The sequence below is a fragment of the Diabrotica virgifera genome, chromosome 5, assembly GCF_917563875.1.
Source record: "Diabrotica virgifera virgifera chromosome 5, PGI_DIABVI_V3a".
Classification (NCBI taxonomy): Eukaryota; Metazoa; Arthropoda; class Insecta; order Coleoptera; family Chrysomelidae; genus Diabrotica; species Diabrotica virgifera.
Genome location: NC_065447.1, coordinates 41,805,448 through 41,825,547, shown reverse-complemented (window position 1 = coordinate 41,825,547; position 20,100 = coordinate 41,805,448). Strand labels below are relative to the sequence as shown.

The window sequence follows — 20,100 nt, the reverse complement described above, 5'->3', positions numbered from 1 at the left end:
AATTAAGAACCATGCATCTGTCAAAAATACAAGAAAAAAATGGTTGTAGAGAAATTAATGACTGAGGTGCCACGTAGTATGTGAAGAATGTAAAGGTACATGAGCAATTTCAGGTAAAATCCCTTAGGGATCCTATTATATTACATAATGTAACTTTAACACAGGTAGATGAAAGTGAGTGTAAGGCAGTGGTCTCCAATAAACACTGTACACAGCCTAAGGCATCTATTGGATACCACCGGTTAAGTCGGTGGCCACTACAATTCACTCCTTAATTTGAATTAGTTTTGGAATTACTCTTTTTTTTAACTCTTTTCGGTTGTAAGATAGCTTTTTTCTTCAAAGTTTATTAAAAGAACGAAAATGAACAGTTTTCCTACAGCATGACATACGCAGCCTACAGCGTCTATTGGAGACAACAGCCTTACACATTGTTTTGTAGAGTTTGTAAAATTTGTATTCACTGTTACCAGTGCAACTGTAAAGTATATGAGGTGAAAAATACCTTGTGAATAATACTAACTCTGTTTTAGATGATGCTGCAAGGTGTTTGGAAGAAACTTCAATTATCAAATCAAGACATGAGGAGGAAATTAATGAGTTTGTCAGAGGGAAGCTAGAACTGACAATTGTGATCAAGGAAAACACCAAAAGAAGTATTGTAATTCAAAGAACAATGGAATAATTTTAGAAAAAGGCAAAGAAATTACAAAGAAGCGAAAAATTGAGAAGCAGGAGTCTTTTCGCTCAAATAAAAAGAGAAACTGAGTAAACATTGAATTTGATATTAAGATAGTTTTTTAGCTCACAAATATTTTTTGTTTTGTATCTGTATTAAATTTTTATTATACAGTACTTAGAACCCCAATTATCCCTGCTCCTCGGGACCGGATGTGGCACGGATAATAATTAAAAAGCATGGATAATCTGATCATTAATTTCTTATGTAATATGATACATATTATGTATATTATACAGCCGGAAAAATGAAAGAATACCCATGAACGATCACATCAATCGCTTATTTTGTATTTGCTGTCTTTTTCTACAACGAACGTTTGTCATTTATAGAAAACGACAGCAAATACAAAATAAGTGATTGATGTGATCGTTCATGGGTATTCTTTCATTTTTCCAACTGTACATGATATGTACCTATCATAAAAAGATAACAGAAAAAATAAATCTTTAATTATGAGTCTCCCTTTCTGTATATAGAGTTTCTGTTGAGTGATTTATAGTGACTCTATTTTGATAAAACCTCAAAAATTCAATTTGAGTAATCATAGCACGGATAATCTACACACGGATCAGGGTTCTACTGTAGTTGTATAGGCTAATTTACAAGAATGTTAGTTTGTTTTTATAGATTTTACTTGATTCATAATATTGTGAAATTTCTTATAAGATTATATTTATGTATGCATACTTAATTTAGGTCTGAATTTTAAATAATTGTTAAGTAATGATGTTCTTTTATAGACAGCATTATATACTAGAGTTGTACTTTTAATATCAAAATATACTGGGTCCCAGGCGGGGTTTAGAGGGGGTTTTACCTTCGCCATTGCAACAATAAGAGCCTCCCCTCCTTTGATTTCCCAGATTTTTAATAAAGAATAAAAAAATTTAAACATTAGGTATTTAGTGTTTTATTTAGTTTGTATTTCTAGTAAACATTTTTTATTATCGTATATTTATTGTGAAAACAAAATTTAGTGTAAGGTTATAAAGTCATTTTGAATTTATGCAAGGCAGGTCCACAACAGCAATTTTTATTTTAAGACAGCTAATGTAAAAACTTGAGAAAGAGAAAATGAAAGACTTGTACATAGTATTTATTAATCGTGAGAAACATATGCCAAAGTTACTGGAAACCTACTGGTACTAAGTAGGAAAGGAATGCCGGCTGAATATGTGAGTGCTGCTAGACATGTATGAGATGGTAACAATCAGAGTTAGAGCAACAAAAACAGAATATTCTTTTGAAGATGGTATTACAAATCCACATCGAGTAGTTAGCTGGGATAAACAAGAGCTCCACAAGATGATAGTTTTATGAATGTAGGATCGATATTACTGAGCAATGAGAAAGTACATGGAGATACTAGATACAAGTAATAGACCTGGATACCGCAGTATGAACAAAAAGTTGATTAATAGCAAGCTGAAAATTTGTTAATGGCTTAACAGTGTCTAGTCGGACAAACTTTGATGTACAGGAACATTGGAAGTTTTAATTGTGGAACAGTTTAAAAATTTGGAACGTCAGATTACAAAAACGTCCCATGTATTTTGTTCGAAAAAACATCCAATTAATTTGTTAACCTTTCGTTAAACTCTCACGCAAAAATCAGACTGGTATTTATCACCAACTGGGCATTTTAATGAGTGGAACCCGAAGAACATGTCAAATGACAGGAATCATGTTAGTTAGTAATAGCAATCTGATTTTTGCATGAAAGTTTAATGAAAGGGTAACAAATCAATTGGATGTTTTGTCAGACAAAATACATGGGACATTTTCGTAATCTGGCGTTCCAAATTTTTAAACTGTTCCACAATTAAAACTTCCCCTGTTCCAGTGTTCCCGTACATCAAAGTTTGTCCGACTAGATACCGTTAAGCCATTAACAAATTTTTAGTTTGCTATTAATCAAGTTTTGGTACCAATAAAACTCAAAAGTAAGTTCTATAGGACTGCATTAAGACTAGTTATGATGTATGGTACTGAATTTTTGGCAGTAAAACATTGGGATGAACAGAAATTGTATATTAGTGAGCTGCGAATGCTTTGTTATTTTTGTTGGCCGAGTGGAGTAACTGGAAAAGATAAAGTTAGGAATGAGTATATAAGAGGAAATTGGGTGTGGATTCCATTGGAAACAAAATAAGAAACAGGTTAAGGTGGTTACGTTATGAGCAACATAGAGATAAGGATCATCCCATAAAAATAGCAGAGAGATGCTTAATCCCTGGAAGAAATAGAAGAGGAAGACTGAAAAAGACGTGGTGGGCGACAGTTGATCAGCATATGGGTGTAAAAGGCATTCACTTTGATATAATACAAAAAAGTTTGGAGGAAAATAAATAGAAAGCCGACAAGAGGTAAGGCAAAGAGAGTAATAATAATATTCTAGAAATAAAAGTAATAAGAGGAAGAACCCTCTAACTAAACAAAACCTACCTAAATAATAAAAAATGTACAAAAATATTGGATTTAAAGTTACACATTCGCATATAAGTAGGATATTTTTACCTACATATCACCAAAGGACAAAGGAAAAAATTTTTATTGTACATATGTACTTAATTTAATAATTTAATACATATATACATAATTATATTTACTGTCAACCCAAACAAAACAATTAAAAACACTAGAATAATATTTTCTCTCTTTAAAATGTGTTACAAACAAAGATAACAGCGATAACAGATTAGAAATCCCATATTTAGGTTATATTTGGAGCAGAGAGACTGGAACATACCGAAGCGGCTATGTCAAAATCAGATGACGATGACTGCCAATCACAGCAAATTTAGTGTAGTCTCTTCTAGAACGTCTATATTCCTTGAGAATACGATCGAATCATGCGATCGAATAATACGATAATGCACGTAGTCCCAATGCAGAGAACCTATATGAAACGAGTCTTTGTACTCTCATACAGAGTATGAGAGTAAACTTTTGATGTAAATTTGTCTTCTTGCATAGCCTCCTTGATAACAGGTAGACCTAGAAATAGCGCTATCGGGGGATGGCAGGAGACAGATTTAAATCAAAACGACACCGTCTATTTTTGTATTTTTACTAATGCCATACTCTGTATGAGAGTACAAAGACTCGTTTCATATAGGTTCTCTGAACCGCATTTTTGGAATATTTTCCTAGCGGTGCCTTTTGATATTATCATATCTGGGTCAACAGAAAACTAGAATCGAGTCGACATTTATTTCACATACACTTAAATGTGTATGGCACAATTGTATGTATGTAATATGTACATGAATGTATGACATGTAATACATGTATGTAATACAGTGTATGTAATACACAATTTACTTTGTATACATTTAATACGGCACATGAGCAAAAAACTAACGAGGCTAATACATTTACATTGCGCACTGGTTAAAATCAAAACCTGTAAAAATTAATAAAGCTAAAAGTACTCACCAGCAATAAACTCCGTTCTCAAATTCTTCCTAATCTGTATCAGGGAGTTGATCGAACTACTCAGAATCTCCTGTAACTTGTTATGCACTACAGCCAGCGCTTCTACACTTGTCGCATTCGCCTGCGCCCTGTTCAGCTGGGTTAGAGTGTACGAGAGGTTGGAATTGACACGAGCAGCAGCTCGAACGGTTTTCTCGAACCATTCGTGTTTGACAGCATTTATAGGTCGAATTGGCCGAAGCGTATTTCCTGCTGGTACCACTGGGGTCCTTGCTCGAATCGTACCAGGAGCTACACGAACATATCCTGCTTGAGGTCGGCCTGTTGAAAAGGGAGTTTGATTAAAAAATTAAATATTTTAATAAAAAGTTTGTTTCCATATTTTATTTACTATTTATTTTGAAACAAATACAGGGGAACCCCGATAAGTCGGCCTCCGATAACCCGGAAGTCCGGCTAACCCGGACCTTCATCTCTGTAATACAAATAATGCGTTAATTAACGGCGACGTTACTGTGGCCCCAGCATAAATGTGTTCTACTGACTAAATCTTATGAGTAATTAGACAAGTTTTATTGGTTCTAAAGAACCACTAAAGGTCTGTTTAAATATTAAGACAAAAAATTTACCTGTAGGTGTAACAGGCATTCGAGGTCTTATTGGCGTTACCATAGGCCTTAGTGAGGGAGGCCTTGTTGCCACACTTGCGTTTAATACAGTTTGAGGTTTGGGCGTCAATGAGGGCATCTTTTGTTGATTTGGCGTGCCCGAACCTGAGGGTTCAGGAGATTCTCTGTCTTTAAGTGGATTGTAGTCGGGATCCTCTGGCTCGGCATTCCGCTTTCGTTTTCTCGCTGAAGACGTTGATGGAGAGGGTTCTGGAGCTTTTTTCTTTTGAGGTATACAACACTGACAGTGATCGATCTTCATAAAATTTTCAGGATTTGCATCATTTGTTGCGTTTCTGTAATAAAAATGTATACGTATATCAACTGAGCAGAACAATATCAGAAAGTTCATTAACCTTCGGATGACCAAGCGGGGGAAATTGTGACCCGAGCGTATGTTTTTCTTTAATAAATTCAAAAGTATTTTTAATTTTTAACTCATTATTTCTTTATTTGACTTTAATATCATTCTACACTGCGGTGCAAAAAAATCGATCCACTAAAAATTTGGTAATTTTTGATGTTTTGAATTTCCTAAACCTGTTGTCCGATTTAAGTGATTTTTTACCACGTTATAGCCTTATCCATTGTCCATTGACAATATCGATATAATAATATTGTTGCTAGACAGTCAAACTGTCATTGTATACCGGGTGTACGAATCAAACTGTGTTTTTTTCTCAAAGTTCGCATCACCATGTGGACTATTCTAGCATTTATAAAATACTGAAATTAAAACCCAACTATAGCCTCAAGTTTTCTTAACATTTTGTCTTTCGATACATTCGCTTTAGTTAGGTAATTTAACAACTGGCCCTGTTCGTCATCAGTACAGGGTGTTTCTAAATAAGTGCGACAAAACTTTAAGAGGTAATTTTACATGAGAAAATAATGACAATTTGTTTTATAATCATATGTCCGCAAACGCTTCGTTTCCGAGATACGGGATGATCTATTTTTTTTTACAAACTGACGATTTATTTATTGCTTTAAAACCAGTTGAGATATGCAGATCAAATTCGGTGGGTTTTACAACGTAGTTATTGCACATTTTTTGACATACAATTAAGAATTTTATATTCGCCATTGGCGTGCGTACGGGTAATATTATCGGTCATAATACCCGTTTGCGCGCCACTGGTGAATATTAAATTCTTAATTGTGTGTCAAAAAATGTGCAATAACTACGTCTTAAAACCCACCAAATTTGATTTGCACATCTCAACTGGTTTTAAAGCAATAAGTAAATCACCAGTTTGTAAAAAAAATGAACATCCCGTATCTCGGAAACGAATCGTTTGCGGACATATGATTGTAAAGAAAATTGTCATTATTTCTCATGTATGTACAATAACCCCTTAAAATTTTGTGCAATTATTTTAGAAACACCATGTACTGATGACGAACATGGCCAGTTGTTAAAGTACCTAACTTTTTTATTATCCAACATAAGCGAATGAATCAAAAGACAAAATGTTAAGAAAACCTGAGGCTATAGTTGGGTTTTAATTTCAGTATTTTATAAATGCCAGAATAGTCCACAGGGTGATGCGACCTTTGAGAAAAAAACACAGTTTGATTCAGTCGCGTGCTGGAACTTTTCAAGCGGCCGGGGGATTTTATAGGACAGCGGCCTCCCATCCTTATTTTATCTTCTATTATCAGAATTTTTATTTCTTATTTATAAGATAAAAATACTTTTTTTTCTTCTTCTTCTATTTGTATAAACATGACTCTGTCTGTGTTTTCAATGCGACTCTAGTCCTCCCATCCTTATTTTATCGTCTACTATCAGAATTTTTATTTCTTATTTATAAGATAAAAATACTTTTTCTTCTTCTTCTTCTATTTGTATAAACATGACTCTGTCTGTGTTTTCAATGCGACTCTAGTCCTCCCATCCTTATTTTATCGTCTATTATCAGAATTTTTTTTTTCTTCTTCTTCTTCTATTTGTCTTCTTCTATTTGTATAAACATGACTGTCTGTGTTTTCAATGCGACTCTAGTAAGTTGTCATTCCATCGTTTCGTGGTCTTCTCACTGATCGTCTTCCTATTGGGGAACCGTCTCTCGCTGTCCTTATTTATTACTCTATTTGTTGTCATTCGGCGTATGTGGTCATTCTATTCTATTCTTCTGTTTCTTATCCAGTTATTAACATTGCCCACCTTGAATTTCCGCTGTATATCTGTACTTCTAGCTCTGTGTCCCATAGAGGGATACCATCGATTTTTCGAACGGTTTTTTGTCCTCTCTGTGTCGGGTCGTGTTTCTGCCGCGTATGTCATTATTGGTCTTATGACTGTTTTGTAAATTCTGCCTTTCATTTCTTTTCCGATATTTTTATTTCTCCATATTGTGTCATTCAGACGACCTGCTGCTCTGTTTGTTCTATTCACTTGATCTTCCACTTCTGTTTAGACCCTTTCGTAGCTAGATAGTGTGATGTCTAGTTATTAAAACTCCATCACTTGTTCTATTAGCCCTCCAGCTCCAATTTATATATTATTGAATTTGCTGTTATAACCATGCATTTTGTCTTTTTTGGGGAAATTAACATGTTAAATTTTCTGGCGGTTATGTTAAATTGGTGCAGCATACGTTGTAAGAAATACTTGATCTCCTGCGAAGAGTTGAGTACGAAAGGAGTAAAGTGGGTCTGAAAATCAATAAAGCTAAGACAAAAATAATGGTGGTCGACAGATTCGACACTATTCAACTGACTAACATGTTACAGGAATACCAAATAGTAAACACCTTTGTCTATCTCGGGTCTAGTACAACTAACGATGGTAACTGTGAAGCAAAAGTTAGGAGACGGATTGGTATTACAAAAAATGCGATGAGTCGCCTAACTAAAGTTTGTAAAGGCAGATCTATCTCTCAAAATATCAAGATGAGACTGGTGAATGCCCTTGTATTCTCAATATTTCTATACGGGGCAGAGACTTGGACTCTTTGAGTCCAAGTGTGGTGCTTTTGAGAACGGATGCCTTTGAGATGTGGTGCTGGAGAAGAATGCTACGCATACCTTGGACAGCTCCTAGGACAAACGTTTCCTGACATTACGTTCGTAATGACCTAATTGTTACCTATTGACCCACTTACTACGTGTGGGAGTCATAATATGTTGCCCTAGGGCCGTATCAATAGCAATTATATCCATCCTTTGGATTTTGTCATGTTTGCATTTATATGAGACTTTCAGACTGTTGTTGAAAGGTTTTGACCTTTGTATTTTTTTGGTTGGCTCACCATGTTCTTTTAACACTGATGATGCTCTTGTTACAGAGCGAAAACGTTTTGTTTCTATGTTTGTAGCTCTATAGGGGCTTTTTAAACTAATATACCTTTTACCAAGACAAAAATTTTTTATTAAATTTTACAAACGTTTCCATTCTAAACCAACACAAAATTAAAAAAAAAAAGTCTGTCCACAATATGTCTGTAACGAATTCTGCAATTCTTCGGTCATGTTCACAGAGGTGACGATAGTTTGGAGATATTAATTGTTTCTGGAAACGTTCCGGGCAGAAGATCAAGAGGACGATCACCAACTAGATGATCCGACCAAATTAACCATGGACGTATAAATAAAGATTTATTTATACGTCCATGGTTTATTTATACGTCCATGAAATTAACCCTCTAACCGGCAAGCGTTCTTTAAAGAACTCGTCTTTGGAAATCTGAAAAACCTATACCTGAATATTATTATCGTTTAAACTTGTGCCGTTCCGTCCGTCAACAGGTGTTTAACATTTGCTGAAAAGATTAATGCAATCCAAAATTTGGTTTGCACGCTGCTTTCAATATTGTTCAAAAAGTCAGTGTAGACGCATCGATAATTATTTGTCGAAACGACCACGTGTTGTATCAAATATAATTTGTATTCTGAATATCCAATCGACTTGGGAATTTTTTTAGTAAGTAACATAAATGTATTTTATCAATAAAAATTATTAGTTGGATTACAGAAAAAAATAGTTGTAAAAAATGTTTGATAAAGTGAAGCGTTCTTTGAAGAATGCTTGCCGGTTCAAGGAAAAAAAATAGTGAACTTATTTTTGTTTTTTTATTTTAGAAAGGGATTATTAGTTTGATTACAGAAAAAAACAGTTGTAAAAAATGTTTGACAAAGTGAAGCGTTCTTTGAGGAACGCTTGCCTATATAATAAAAAATATATTATTACTGAAACCAACTTTTTTTTGCTTAATCCGGCAAGTGTTCTTTAAAGAACGCTTCACCAAAAAACTTTTTTATGCTTAATCCGGCAAGTGTTCTTTAAAGAACGCTTCACCGTTTTTACCAAGAAACTGAGCCAATAAACTTTTTTACCTGTTTTATTGCTTTTTTTAGTTTCTTTTACCAATAATTGCCTAGAGAAAAATTCCCAACTTTCTATCTCTATTATTTCAGTTTTGTCTGCTAGAGGGTTAAGAATTCAGCTGGAAAGTCATTCTGCAAAGCCCTTAGAGCAGCTGAAGATAGAGACTAATGGAATAAAATTGTTAGGAATGTTGGAAGAAATCACGATCCTCAGTCAGGCGCGGATACAGAGGGGGGTCAACGGGTCCATGGACCTCCCTATTGTATTTAGTCTGTAAGTATGTTTTTATTATTTATTATTTTTTTCTGTCAACCAGAGCTCAATTCTTTTGATATCGTAGGTATCTGAGATGACTGAATTTTATCCTTTTGAGTAAGCGTGAGTCGTATGGCTAAATCTGGGCAATAAAATATTTGCGGTACGTCTGACCCTCCTATTAAGAATTTCTAGATCCGCGCCTGTCCTCAGTAATGGGGAAACGACAAGAGAGAGAGATACGTTGTAAATCATCTTCACTTTGAGACGTTAGTATTGCATCGTCTGCATAGCAGATTGTTTTAAGTTGTTTTTCCATTTATAGAAAATATTATAAAATCTATATTAAACATTAATTTCTAATGGATATATCCTAGCTAATTTCAAGATAACCGCGATACATCGCCTGGTTCTGTCCACTCAGCAAAGCCGAAAACATCCAAAAATACTTAACGAACTTTTCCCAGAAACACATATCTAAAAAAACATACAATTGCTGAGTCGAATTTTGTGTAAAAGTCGGTGTTTATATTATCAGCCGAATAATACCTACAGTTGAGTCCGCGAATCTTTACCCGTGCGTCATCATTTAAAGCATACGAAATAAGTCGATGATAAGTCGGAAATTGAAATTTACTAAACGCAACAGTAAGTGACTTGCTGTTGCGTTTAGTAAATTTCAATTTCCGACTTATCATCGACTTATTTCGTATGCTTTAAATAATGGCGCACGGGTAAAGATTCGAGGACTCAACTGTATTCATGGCTCAATTGAACGTCTTAATTTTAACCGTTTTGAAATACAGGGTGTGTATAAAACAGATAACTGGAATTAATTCAATATTATTCAAATGGCTCGAACACTATGTATGGAAATAAAATATTTTTGAAATGTTTTGTTAATAATATCATTCGATTAGAAATAAAAAAAAAAATGTTACATCCAAAATTTTTTGTGAAAAAAACTTATTTGACCGGCCTCAATAGGCCGTGGCCTCTCGGTGATTGCACCGATTCATTTATATGGCCAGCACGCTACTGGTTTGATTCGTACACCCGGTATACAATGATAGTTTGACTGGCTAGCAACAATATTATTACAGAGATATTGTCAATGAATAAGGCTATAACGTGGTAAAAAAAACTTAAATCGGACAACAGGTTTAGGAAATTTGAAACATCAAAAATGATTAAATTTTTAGTGGATCGATTTTTTTGCACTGCATTTTTTGCACTGCAGTGTAGATATCCTCATATTTTGAAATAAAAAAAATTCCCTATATTTTACGAATAAAAAATATATTCTGAAGTTGATGTTTAGTAAAATACCGTCTATTATGTGTAATTCCAAGTAGTTTTACGCTAATGACGTCGACTTTGCAAAGTAACAAGACACTTACTCAACATACACACTACACATGACACTAATACTCATGTTGTGACTGGCTGAATGACTAAGTCCATGCTATAAAAAAAACTTCATTTTTTTGTTAATTGTCATTTTTGACCTGGGGTCATTTTCCCCCCCTAGGTCATCCGTGTAACAAAAAAAGGTTGGTCATCGGAAGGTTAATACACTAAGCATCAAAATTAACGCACCACCTTAAAAATGGGACATTTTTGATGTCTCGTATTTCCTAAACCTGTTGTCCGATTTGAGTGATTTTTTTAGTATATTATAGCTGTATTCTTCAGGAATATCGATGTAATAATATTATTGCTAAACAGGTAAGTGTCATTGTATACCGGGTGTAACAATGATAGTGTGTTTTTTCTTCAAAGTTTGGAACACCCCGTGGAATATTCTAACGTATATAAATATTGAAATTAAAACTCAACTGTAGCCTTAGGCATTCTTAACATTTTGCTTTTAGATTCATTCACTTATGTGGGATAATAAGAAGTTAGGTACTTTAACAACTAGCTATGTTATTCATCAATACAGGGTGTTTCGAAATAAGTGCGACAAACTTTAAGGGGTAATTCTGCATGAAAAAATAATGATCATTTGCCAGTGGCGGCTGGTGGGGTAAAATTTTGGGTAGGCCAAGCCAGCAAATTACATATAGCTATGTATAATGTATAATAATACATAATATGCAAATATAAATTTATTGTTATGTATAATAGTGTAGGAAATTTTTTTTCAACCCCCCTTTATTTATTTTTTTGGCTACAGGGGTTGCATTAAGAAATCGCTTTTGTTGTCCATGCATGGGTAATAATAAGAACGTGCACAAAATGATATATGAAGCATTTTAATAAAGAGCATAGGCGGTTCAGATGGTATAAAAAGGGGTTTTTTAAAATGTAACACCCCGTAATTAAAAAATGGGCAATTCCCCTTAAATGAAACCTATACCAAAAAATCAGCCACTTACTTGTGATTAATTTCCCTAGGGTTTCTTCTTAATTTTCATTACAGTTCATTACATTTTTTTAAAACATCTTTTTTAAAAATTTGTCAACTTTGGGGCGCCATCCCCGCTAAACGGTGGGTGATAGACATATGCTGTCGGGAAATAAATGGTAGGAAATATAGTCCTCTTCATTTTACTATTAAGTAAATTTTTTGCAAAACGTACAGGAAGGGCTACGTTTCGCAAAAACCACAAATTACCCCCTTTAAAGGGATGAAATGGGGGTTCCGCGGCGAAATTTTTTAAGAAAAAGTTAGTCTCATAATAAGCTCCACTTGATATACCAGAAGTAAAATAAAACCGGACTTGTGTCCATTTTGCGAAGTTCAACCTCTATTTCCCACACTATAAAAATACTTAGAAGGTATTTTAACTGTAACAGATTTACATTTAATTATATTTTTAAAACTAAATCAAATTATGAACTAAAATATACAAATAGTTTACATAGTTTATTATTTATAGAGCAGGTTTATTCTTCTCTCTTTGCTTTGTGCAAATTTGTCCGTTACAATTCGATAATTGTTACAAGTAGCAACGAGGCACGGCGAAGTGAGCGAAGGCCAGTTTGAATCGGGCCTATATACCAGGCACAACACGACAATATAAAAATCGTTGTCCGGCAAACTGCTTCACTTCGAACGCTTTTTGTACGGAGATCTTATGTGAGCGGAGTCGGCCAGCTCCGAGCGGGCCTATTTATGATATTTAAAATGCCTGAATACGATTCGATGCTTTCTGTGAATTTGGTAATAACAAAGTTGTCTTAAACGGACGCTAACGTATTGAGTGATTTAGTACATTGAAAAGTTATTTACATGCTTTAACATAATTTTTGAATGTCTTTTTCTATTTTAAAGCTCTTAAAATTATTGGGTAGGCCCGGCCTATCCTGCCTACCCCCAAAAGCCGCCACTGCCATTTGCTTTATAAACATATGTTCGCAAATGCTTCGTTTCCGAGATACGGGATGTTAAATATTTTCTTACAAACTGACGATTTATTTATTGCTCTAAAACAGGTTGAGATGTGCAAATAAAATTTAGTAGGTTTTAAGAGGTAGTTATTGTGCGTTTTTTGACATACAATTAAGAATTTTATATTCACCATTTGCGTGCATACGGGTCATATTACCTTGGGTAATTACTTACCGGGTAAATCTTAAATAGGAACCCCCATTTTTTATTGCAGATTTGAATACGTCACAAAAAGTAAATAACATTTATTTGAGACATTTTTTAGATTTCTTGATAGATAGCGCTAATAAATCGTATTTTTTCAATTACAACGTCATCTATCAACAATTCTAAAAAATGTCTCGAATAAATATTCCTTATGTTTTCATGAGCAATCAAAATCTGAAATTTTAAGATTGTTCCTATTTAAGATTTTAAAATTACCTCCACCCTACCTACATGGATGGAGTGGGGGGTCGTGCTTAGTGTTATTCGATAGGGTTTTGAAAAATATTAAACACATGTTTTCTGGTTTTTCACTTGGAAGTGTAGTTCTCGAGGTATTAGACCGTTTCTATAATTTATCTAGCTAGGGTATTAGGATAAATACATTGTTCCGACTATAGCGCCATCTATCCACAATTCGAAAAAATGCCTTGCATAAAAATTAATTACTTTTTATGAGGTATTCAAATCTGCAATAAAAAATGTGGGTTTCTATTTAAGATTTTGAAGTTACCCGGGATCTTCAGGGTGTGGAGGTGGGTGTCGTGTTTGGTGTCATTCGATAGATTTTTGAAAAATATTGAAAATCTATTTTTCAGTTTTTTCTCCAACATCTATTTTTATGTAAATTCGTCCAATAAACACGATGGTCTAATAGTTTTTCCGCTAGCTATTGTAGTTTCCGAGAAAATTGTGGAAAATCTTTATTTTCGAATTTTTTCCGAATTCCCGGCATTTTCTCGCAAAATTAATTTCAGATTCGGATTCCTGAGGGCCGAAAACATATTTGCAAAAGGTTTTCGTCTTCTTTGACAATTTTGAGCTGTTGAGAATATTTCAGTATTATACTGAAATATCTCTTGCTTTTTACATAATTCATTATTTAGCAGCTTATTATTTAAATGTGCATTTTACTTACCTCATTTCTCTTTGAACATATTCCATAAATTCAGCACAATGTATCCTAAGATTGATTAGTTGTGATGGATTGCATCTAAAACACGTCCAATCGTCACTTTTCTGAATATCGGCTAGCTTTTTCCTATCGAAGTTAATTCGGATACATTTCTACAAAGAAAAGTAAATAATATAATTTTAGTACATATTCAATAAAATATCAGCTTAGTAAGACATTCTCGTTTAATATTATTAATGCAGATTTCGAGTCAAGTAGTCGAGCAGTCGAAGGTATCTTATACCGACCACGCACAGTGGTTCCAAATGCTGAAAACGTGGTCATAAGGCGAAAAAAGGAGTCCCTATTTAGGGATTTTCATGTTTACAGTTGTTTTCTCATACTATCGTAGAGTCCTAACACGCAGGTATAAGGATCAGACTGGATGTATTCTGGTTCACAAGTCCAGAACAAGTGGGCCATGTCCGGGGTTATTTTGGCCGGCAAAGAAAGTGAAAAAGAACGCGTATATTGAAAACGCTGTAAAGCGTTTTGTAGTTTATCAATTTTATCGCTGTAAAGCAGATTCTTCTTTTTTAAGTATGTAGTAATGTAAAGGTAACTTAAATCAATATTTATTAACAATAAATGCCTTAAATTTGTTAATGCATAAATAGTGAAAATATACTTGAAATAATTAAAATTTTGCAAAGATTGATTCAAAAAGTACAAAATTCTGCATAATTCTGCGACAAATGTTTATTAATCTTAAAATATATAGTAAGGAGATACATAATCACTTTGGTTTAGCTGCCTATAACTGCCTATGCATTGCTGGCAGTTGTTTGAATACAAAAGTGGGAAATGATGCATATTACATGATTCTGGCGATTGTTGAGTATGTATGGGCAGTTGTACATAAGTAATAGTTTCTGAATATTGTACTTCATAAAGAAAATGTATTGGTAATCAGGAGTTTCATAAGTCCCTTATAATATAAAATTTTTAACAAAAATGCGGCTAAAATAAAATTTTCAAATTTCTTTCGCCCATACTGGATCCGCCATTTTGTTAAAAAAAAGTAATGTTAGATTTGTAATCAGCGACCTTAACCTACCAAATTTGACAAAAAATTTTCCTTTTTGATTGATATTTTCAATTTCTTTCCGCCATGTTGTATCCGCCATTTTGTTTTTCAGAAAAAATAATGCCATATTCATAATCAGCGATGCCAAAAACCTTTAAGAACGAAAGTAATTCCTAAACGTATAAACAATATACGCTTTTAAAGGCTCATTACCACCTATTCGGCATTTGGAACCACTGTGCCACGTTACTAATCAGGGTGTTTCGCTGAGAATGCAAAAAGAAAAGGAGCTGTTAACCACAATAAAAACAGCCAAAATCCAATACATTGGTCACATCATGAAAAACAGCGAAAGATATGGACTGCTGCCACTAATCTTGCAGGGAAAAATAAAAGGAAAACGGGGACCAGGAAGACGAAGGATTTCCTAGCTGAAAACTCTACGTATGCGGTTCAACACAACAACCACAAATCTTTTCAAGGGCAGCAGTGTGCAAAGTACATATTGCCATGATAGTCGCCAACATCCCATAGGTATAGACACTACAAGAAGAATGCAGCTTTGGAGTCATAGCAATGAAGATTGATATTACTAGGCCTTACTATTTAACGTATTACAGGACATAAGTTGCTCTGGTACTTAATGTATGCTGATAATGTAGTGTTAGTAGAAACTAAATCCAGCTTGTTCTTTTGGCTGGTAAAAATCTAGCTTCTTTTCTACTCTTGATGTCACTACTGTTGTAAAGAGTTTGTATAAGTGGTTTAGCAGACTAATGGGTCTGTAATGTTCTAAGCCTGTCTTATCTCCCTTCTTATGCAAAAGTATTGTTACTGCGTTTTTCCATTTTTCAGGTATCGACTTTTGATTTTAGACAATTTAATGCGTTAGAAAGAAATCGAAAAACTGTGACGCACTGAAAGATGATCATGAGAAAAAGCATATCTAATAGTCAGGGAAAAAAATGGAAATAGGTTGGCCACACTTTGAGGAAAGATCAAAGCAACATATAAAGGCAAGCACTTGAATACCATACAGCAGTTGAATACAACAGCTGGAAAATGACTATAACGAGAGAACACGAAAAAATTGGGCTAAAACCCAAAGTCAAAAACAGTGCAAAAAATAGAAGAGGATGAAAGGATTTAGTACACAGTTTATCCAGTAAATAAACACAAAAGAAGATGCACTGACCCGGCCAGTCAGCAATATTAGGATCCTGTCCGTTCTGAACGTTGGCGATCATTCTGGCTATAATGACTTTGTTGATTGCTATACGAAATAGTTGTGTTGAGGTTTTTCTATACCATGCTCTCAGGTTAGCAAGCCAGGATATTCTTCGTCCTGGGGCCCCTTTTCCTTCAATTTTACCTTGTAAAATGCACTTAAGTAGCTCGTATCTGCCTTGATTCCTCATTATATGTCCCAAGTACAGCAGCTTACGGCCCTTCACAATGTTGACTAAATCTGCGGTTATGTTCATCCTCCGAAGTACTTCTTCATTGGTGACTTTGTCTGTCCATAGTATCTTCAGGATCCTTCTGTACAACCATTGCTTAAAAGCTTGAAGTTTCGATATAGTTTCTGCCTTCAATGTCCACGTTTCTACTCCGTATAGAAGCACTGAATACACGTAACAGAAGCCTTATTTTTGTTTTTAGATTGATGTCGTGGCTCTTGAACACAGAGCTCATAGTCAAGAATGCACTCTTTGCCTTTCCGATGCGACATTTAATCTCTTTAGTATTGTCCCACGACTCATTGATTATAGTTCCCAAATAGTTGTATTGTGAGACACATTCAATTCTCATTTGATTCACATACAGATTTGCTCCAGTTATGTTTTGCTTGTTGATGATCATTAGCTTGGTTTTGCTGGTGTTTATATCCATATGTTCTACTTGTTTCAGTTATTTTATTCATTAAGTTTTGCAGCCCTTCTATGGTATTGGAAAACACTATTGTATCATCTGCATACCGCAGGTTACTGAGCTTGACTCCATTTATTGAGATGCTGAGTAGAGATTCAATATCAGCGGTGAAATTATACATCCCTGTCTCAATCCCCAAGTTTTTGACCTGATCTGTATATTCTCCATCTATTCGGAGCACTGCTGATTGATTCCAATACAGGTTAGCTACTATTTTCAGGTCTCTTCCGTCAATCCCTGTCCTCTTCAGCACTTCCATCATTTGTTCATGCCCGACTCTATCGAAAGCCTTTTTGTAGTCAATCAGGCATGCAAAAACATCACAGCTGACATCTCTACATTTCTGAAACAACACCTGCACGCTAAATAGAGACTCCCTCGTGCCAACGGCGTTCACAAATCCAAACTGATTGGGAGCAATTTGTTCTTCGCATTTTCGGAAAATTCTATTGTGGATGACTTTTAAAAACAGAACTTTTAAAGAAACACATAAGCGCCCAATACTCCACAAGGTGGGATGGGAGTCGAGAGAGTTTAAAGTACAGTTCAAAATAATATGGAATGAAGAGGTACTCTCAACTTACCTTACAGAAAACCATTTCGCAATTTGCACAGCACAGAACCTGCCCACCTTGCCCACACCATCTGCAATACAATTCGCTGCCATCTTCGTCTTTTTCGAATTCTCCACTAGTGTAGAAATGGTAACACTTTTTGCAAATCAGAACTTTTAGTAGCGGGTGAACGAATCTGTTACCTTGACCGTCCAAAGCGCTGCCTAAATGGATGTTACAGGCAGTACAATGGATCTTAGTTAACTGTACTGGATTTTCTGTAAAATATTGATATAAAATAATATTATTATAGTACACTACATTGTAATCAATTTAATCAAGAGAATTTGTATTGGAAAATTACCTTAATATCTATAAATAAAAGGGAACTGATGTGCCTCATGGTGCCCTTATACTACACTCACCGGCACAATTAACCGCCCACCTTGATTTCTTTCAACTACCTTTGAAAGATACCTCTCCAAATCATTATTGACCCTCATCAGAAAGCCACAGTTTCGGTTATAGTGCATGGAGCAAACCTTTAATTTTCACGACTGTAGACACACTGACGTTCATCTGGACCTCTTAGGGCTATTCTACTCTCATCTAAGCATAGTACCGTAAAATGGGGTGAATAGGAACGGTATTCAACTTTTGCAAACATAAAACTTATGCATTGTTATTTGGGTCTAACCTTCCTCTTTTGATATTTAGATGTTAAACAATTTTAAAGTTAATACTTTAATCACAAAAAAATCAAAACCTGGTGTTCCTATTCACCCCACCAAGCGGAGTGAATGGGAATACCTGTATTAAAAACTATTGCATTCCTATTCGTACATTTGTAGGGTCAATAGAAACAGGTAAAAAGTATCTAAGGTGTAAAGTAACATACACATATAAATATAAAGTTTGTATTGGTGGAAAAATATATTGTTGAAATGAAAAATATTTTTTAAACTCTGATTTGGCATTTTTCTCTGAAAGACTATTAACCAGTTTCTTTAATAGTCTAAGAAACTTGTCTTTAGCTATTGTGATTCAGTCCTGCATGGTCCTGTTTTCCATTCCTTAACTATTTTGCGCCACATAATATTTAAGGGTCTTGTTGCGTCTTGACATACATTTAAACTTTTTGGACAGCAGTTCTGATGATTGCAGAAAACCGTATAAATATTTATTTCAAATTTACGGAATCCACATTTGGTCCTTCGAGCCGGATGCTGATAATTAGTGCCCATAATAATTGGAAAAATTGTGTTCGTTAATACCACGCGTGGTTGAGAACTCTTGTTAGAAATTTGTTTTGGATTGGAGACGATAGCTAACTGCTAGAAACGCGTTTTGCAAGGTATGGTTCTTTCTATTCTCTTTGTGTGGATCAATATATTTATAATTTGTCGTTAGATGAGATATTGTTTCGTTTGGTCTTACTCTATGGATATATTAGATAAAAAAATAATTTCTAATGCGTGGGGTGAATGGCAACACGGTAAATATTATGTTCCTATTCATCCCACATATCTCAAATTCATGATGTGAAGAGTAATACTTGCTAACAAAAAAAGTTAAAAGATAAATCAAAATACAATCATGTTATATTGTTATAAAGGTTAGAATAAACAAAAAAAGAGTACTCTTTAATCTATTTTGACAGAGATTTTGTACTTACTGAGAGTTTTTTAGGATGAGAAATAACCTCAAAATTAACGACTTTGTTTTCACGCCGAGAACATAGGAACCAGTGACGCCAACAACACAAACCTAAATTTCTTAAAGCCATATAACGTTAGCCAACTTGAAAAAATTAAATAGCCCAACGAAAGTAATATATAATGTTTAGGAAGATTATTGTTATTGGTTAGTGAAGTTTTGTGCCTATTCACCCCACTGTTCCTATTCACCCCATTTTACGGTATGTTCTTTTATTCCCCACAGTCCAGTCAGCATATTCTCCCACAAAACCAAGTCTAGCTCTACGGTGTTATGCGAGCAGCTGTAGGGCGCTAGTTGGACGGAATGCCCTCAAATTTCTTTCTCAGCCAGTCAGTCAGTCTCTTTCTCTTCTAATGGTATGTTCACTCATAGTCTGGGCTGATTATCGGAGAATAGGCCATTTTTGGGAAAAGTTATTTACCAGCAAATTTATTGCTGGAATCGAATCTTATGATTGTATATATTAATAATATAGGTATGCAAAGTCCGCAGATAGTGTGCTACTTTTTTTATAAACAAAATGGCGCCCGAAAATCGTGTTATTTTTCAATTTTTGCTCTATAACTCCAAAGATTTTAACTTTACACCAAAAACACTCAAATAAAAATTCAGCGCAATTAAATTCTGCATAGAGACGTGTTTTGTCCGATTTACTTCGACGAAAACTTTCCCCGGAAAAAGCGGGTTATTCCATCAAAATCTTTAATTTTCAACTACACTTTTAGATAAGTACTTGTTAATCAATAATTAAATAACTTGGTAACGTAAAAGCCCTTTTCATATAGATTATATTTCCAGAAGCCGATGAAAATTGAATGAACAGTTTAGCAACAATTGAATTGTTATTTAAAAATTTACGGTCGCTATAATAACGAG

The 20,100-nt window shown here is 34.5% G+C and overlaps 1 protein-coding gene across 1 annotated transcript in view; it reads right to left on the bottom strand.

Moving 5' to 3' along the window:
• Positions 1-20,100, bottom strand: part of LOC114342797 (uncharacterized) — a 78,837-nt gene that overhangs the window by 26,702 nt on the left and 32,035 nt on the right. The window contains exons 9-12 of the mRNA XM_050652434.1: positions 17,536-17,783; positions 13,957-14,105; positions 4,810-5,144; positions 4,181-4,501 (exon numbers count right to left, since the gene is read on the bottom strand). Of these exons, the coding sequence (XP_050508391.1) occupies positions 4,181-4,501; positions 4,810-5,144; positions 13,957-14,105; positions 17,536-17,783 (1,053 nt within the window). The remainder of the gene's footprint in view (positions 1-4,180; positions 4,502-4,809; positions 5,145-13,956; positions 14,106-17,535; positions 17,784-20,100) is intronic.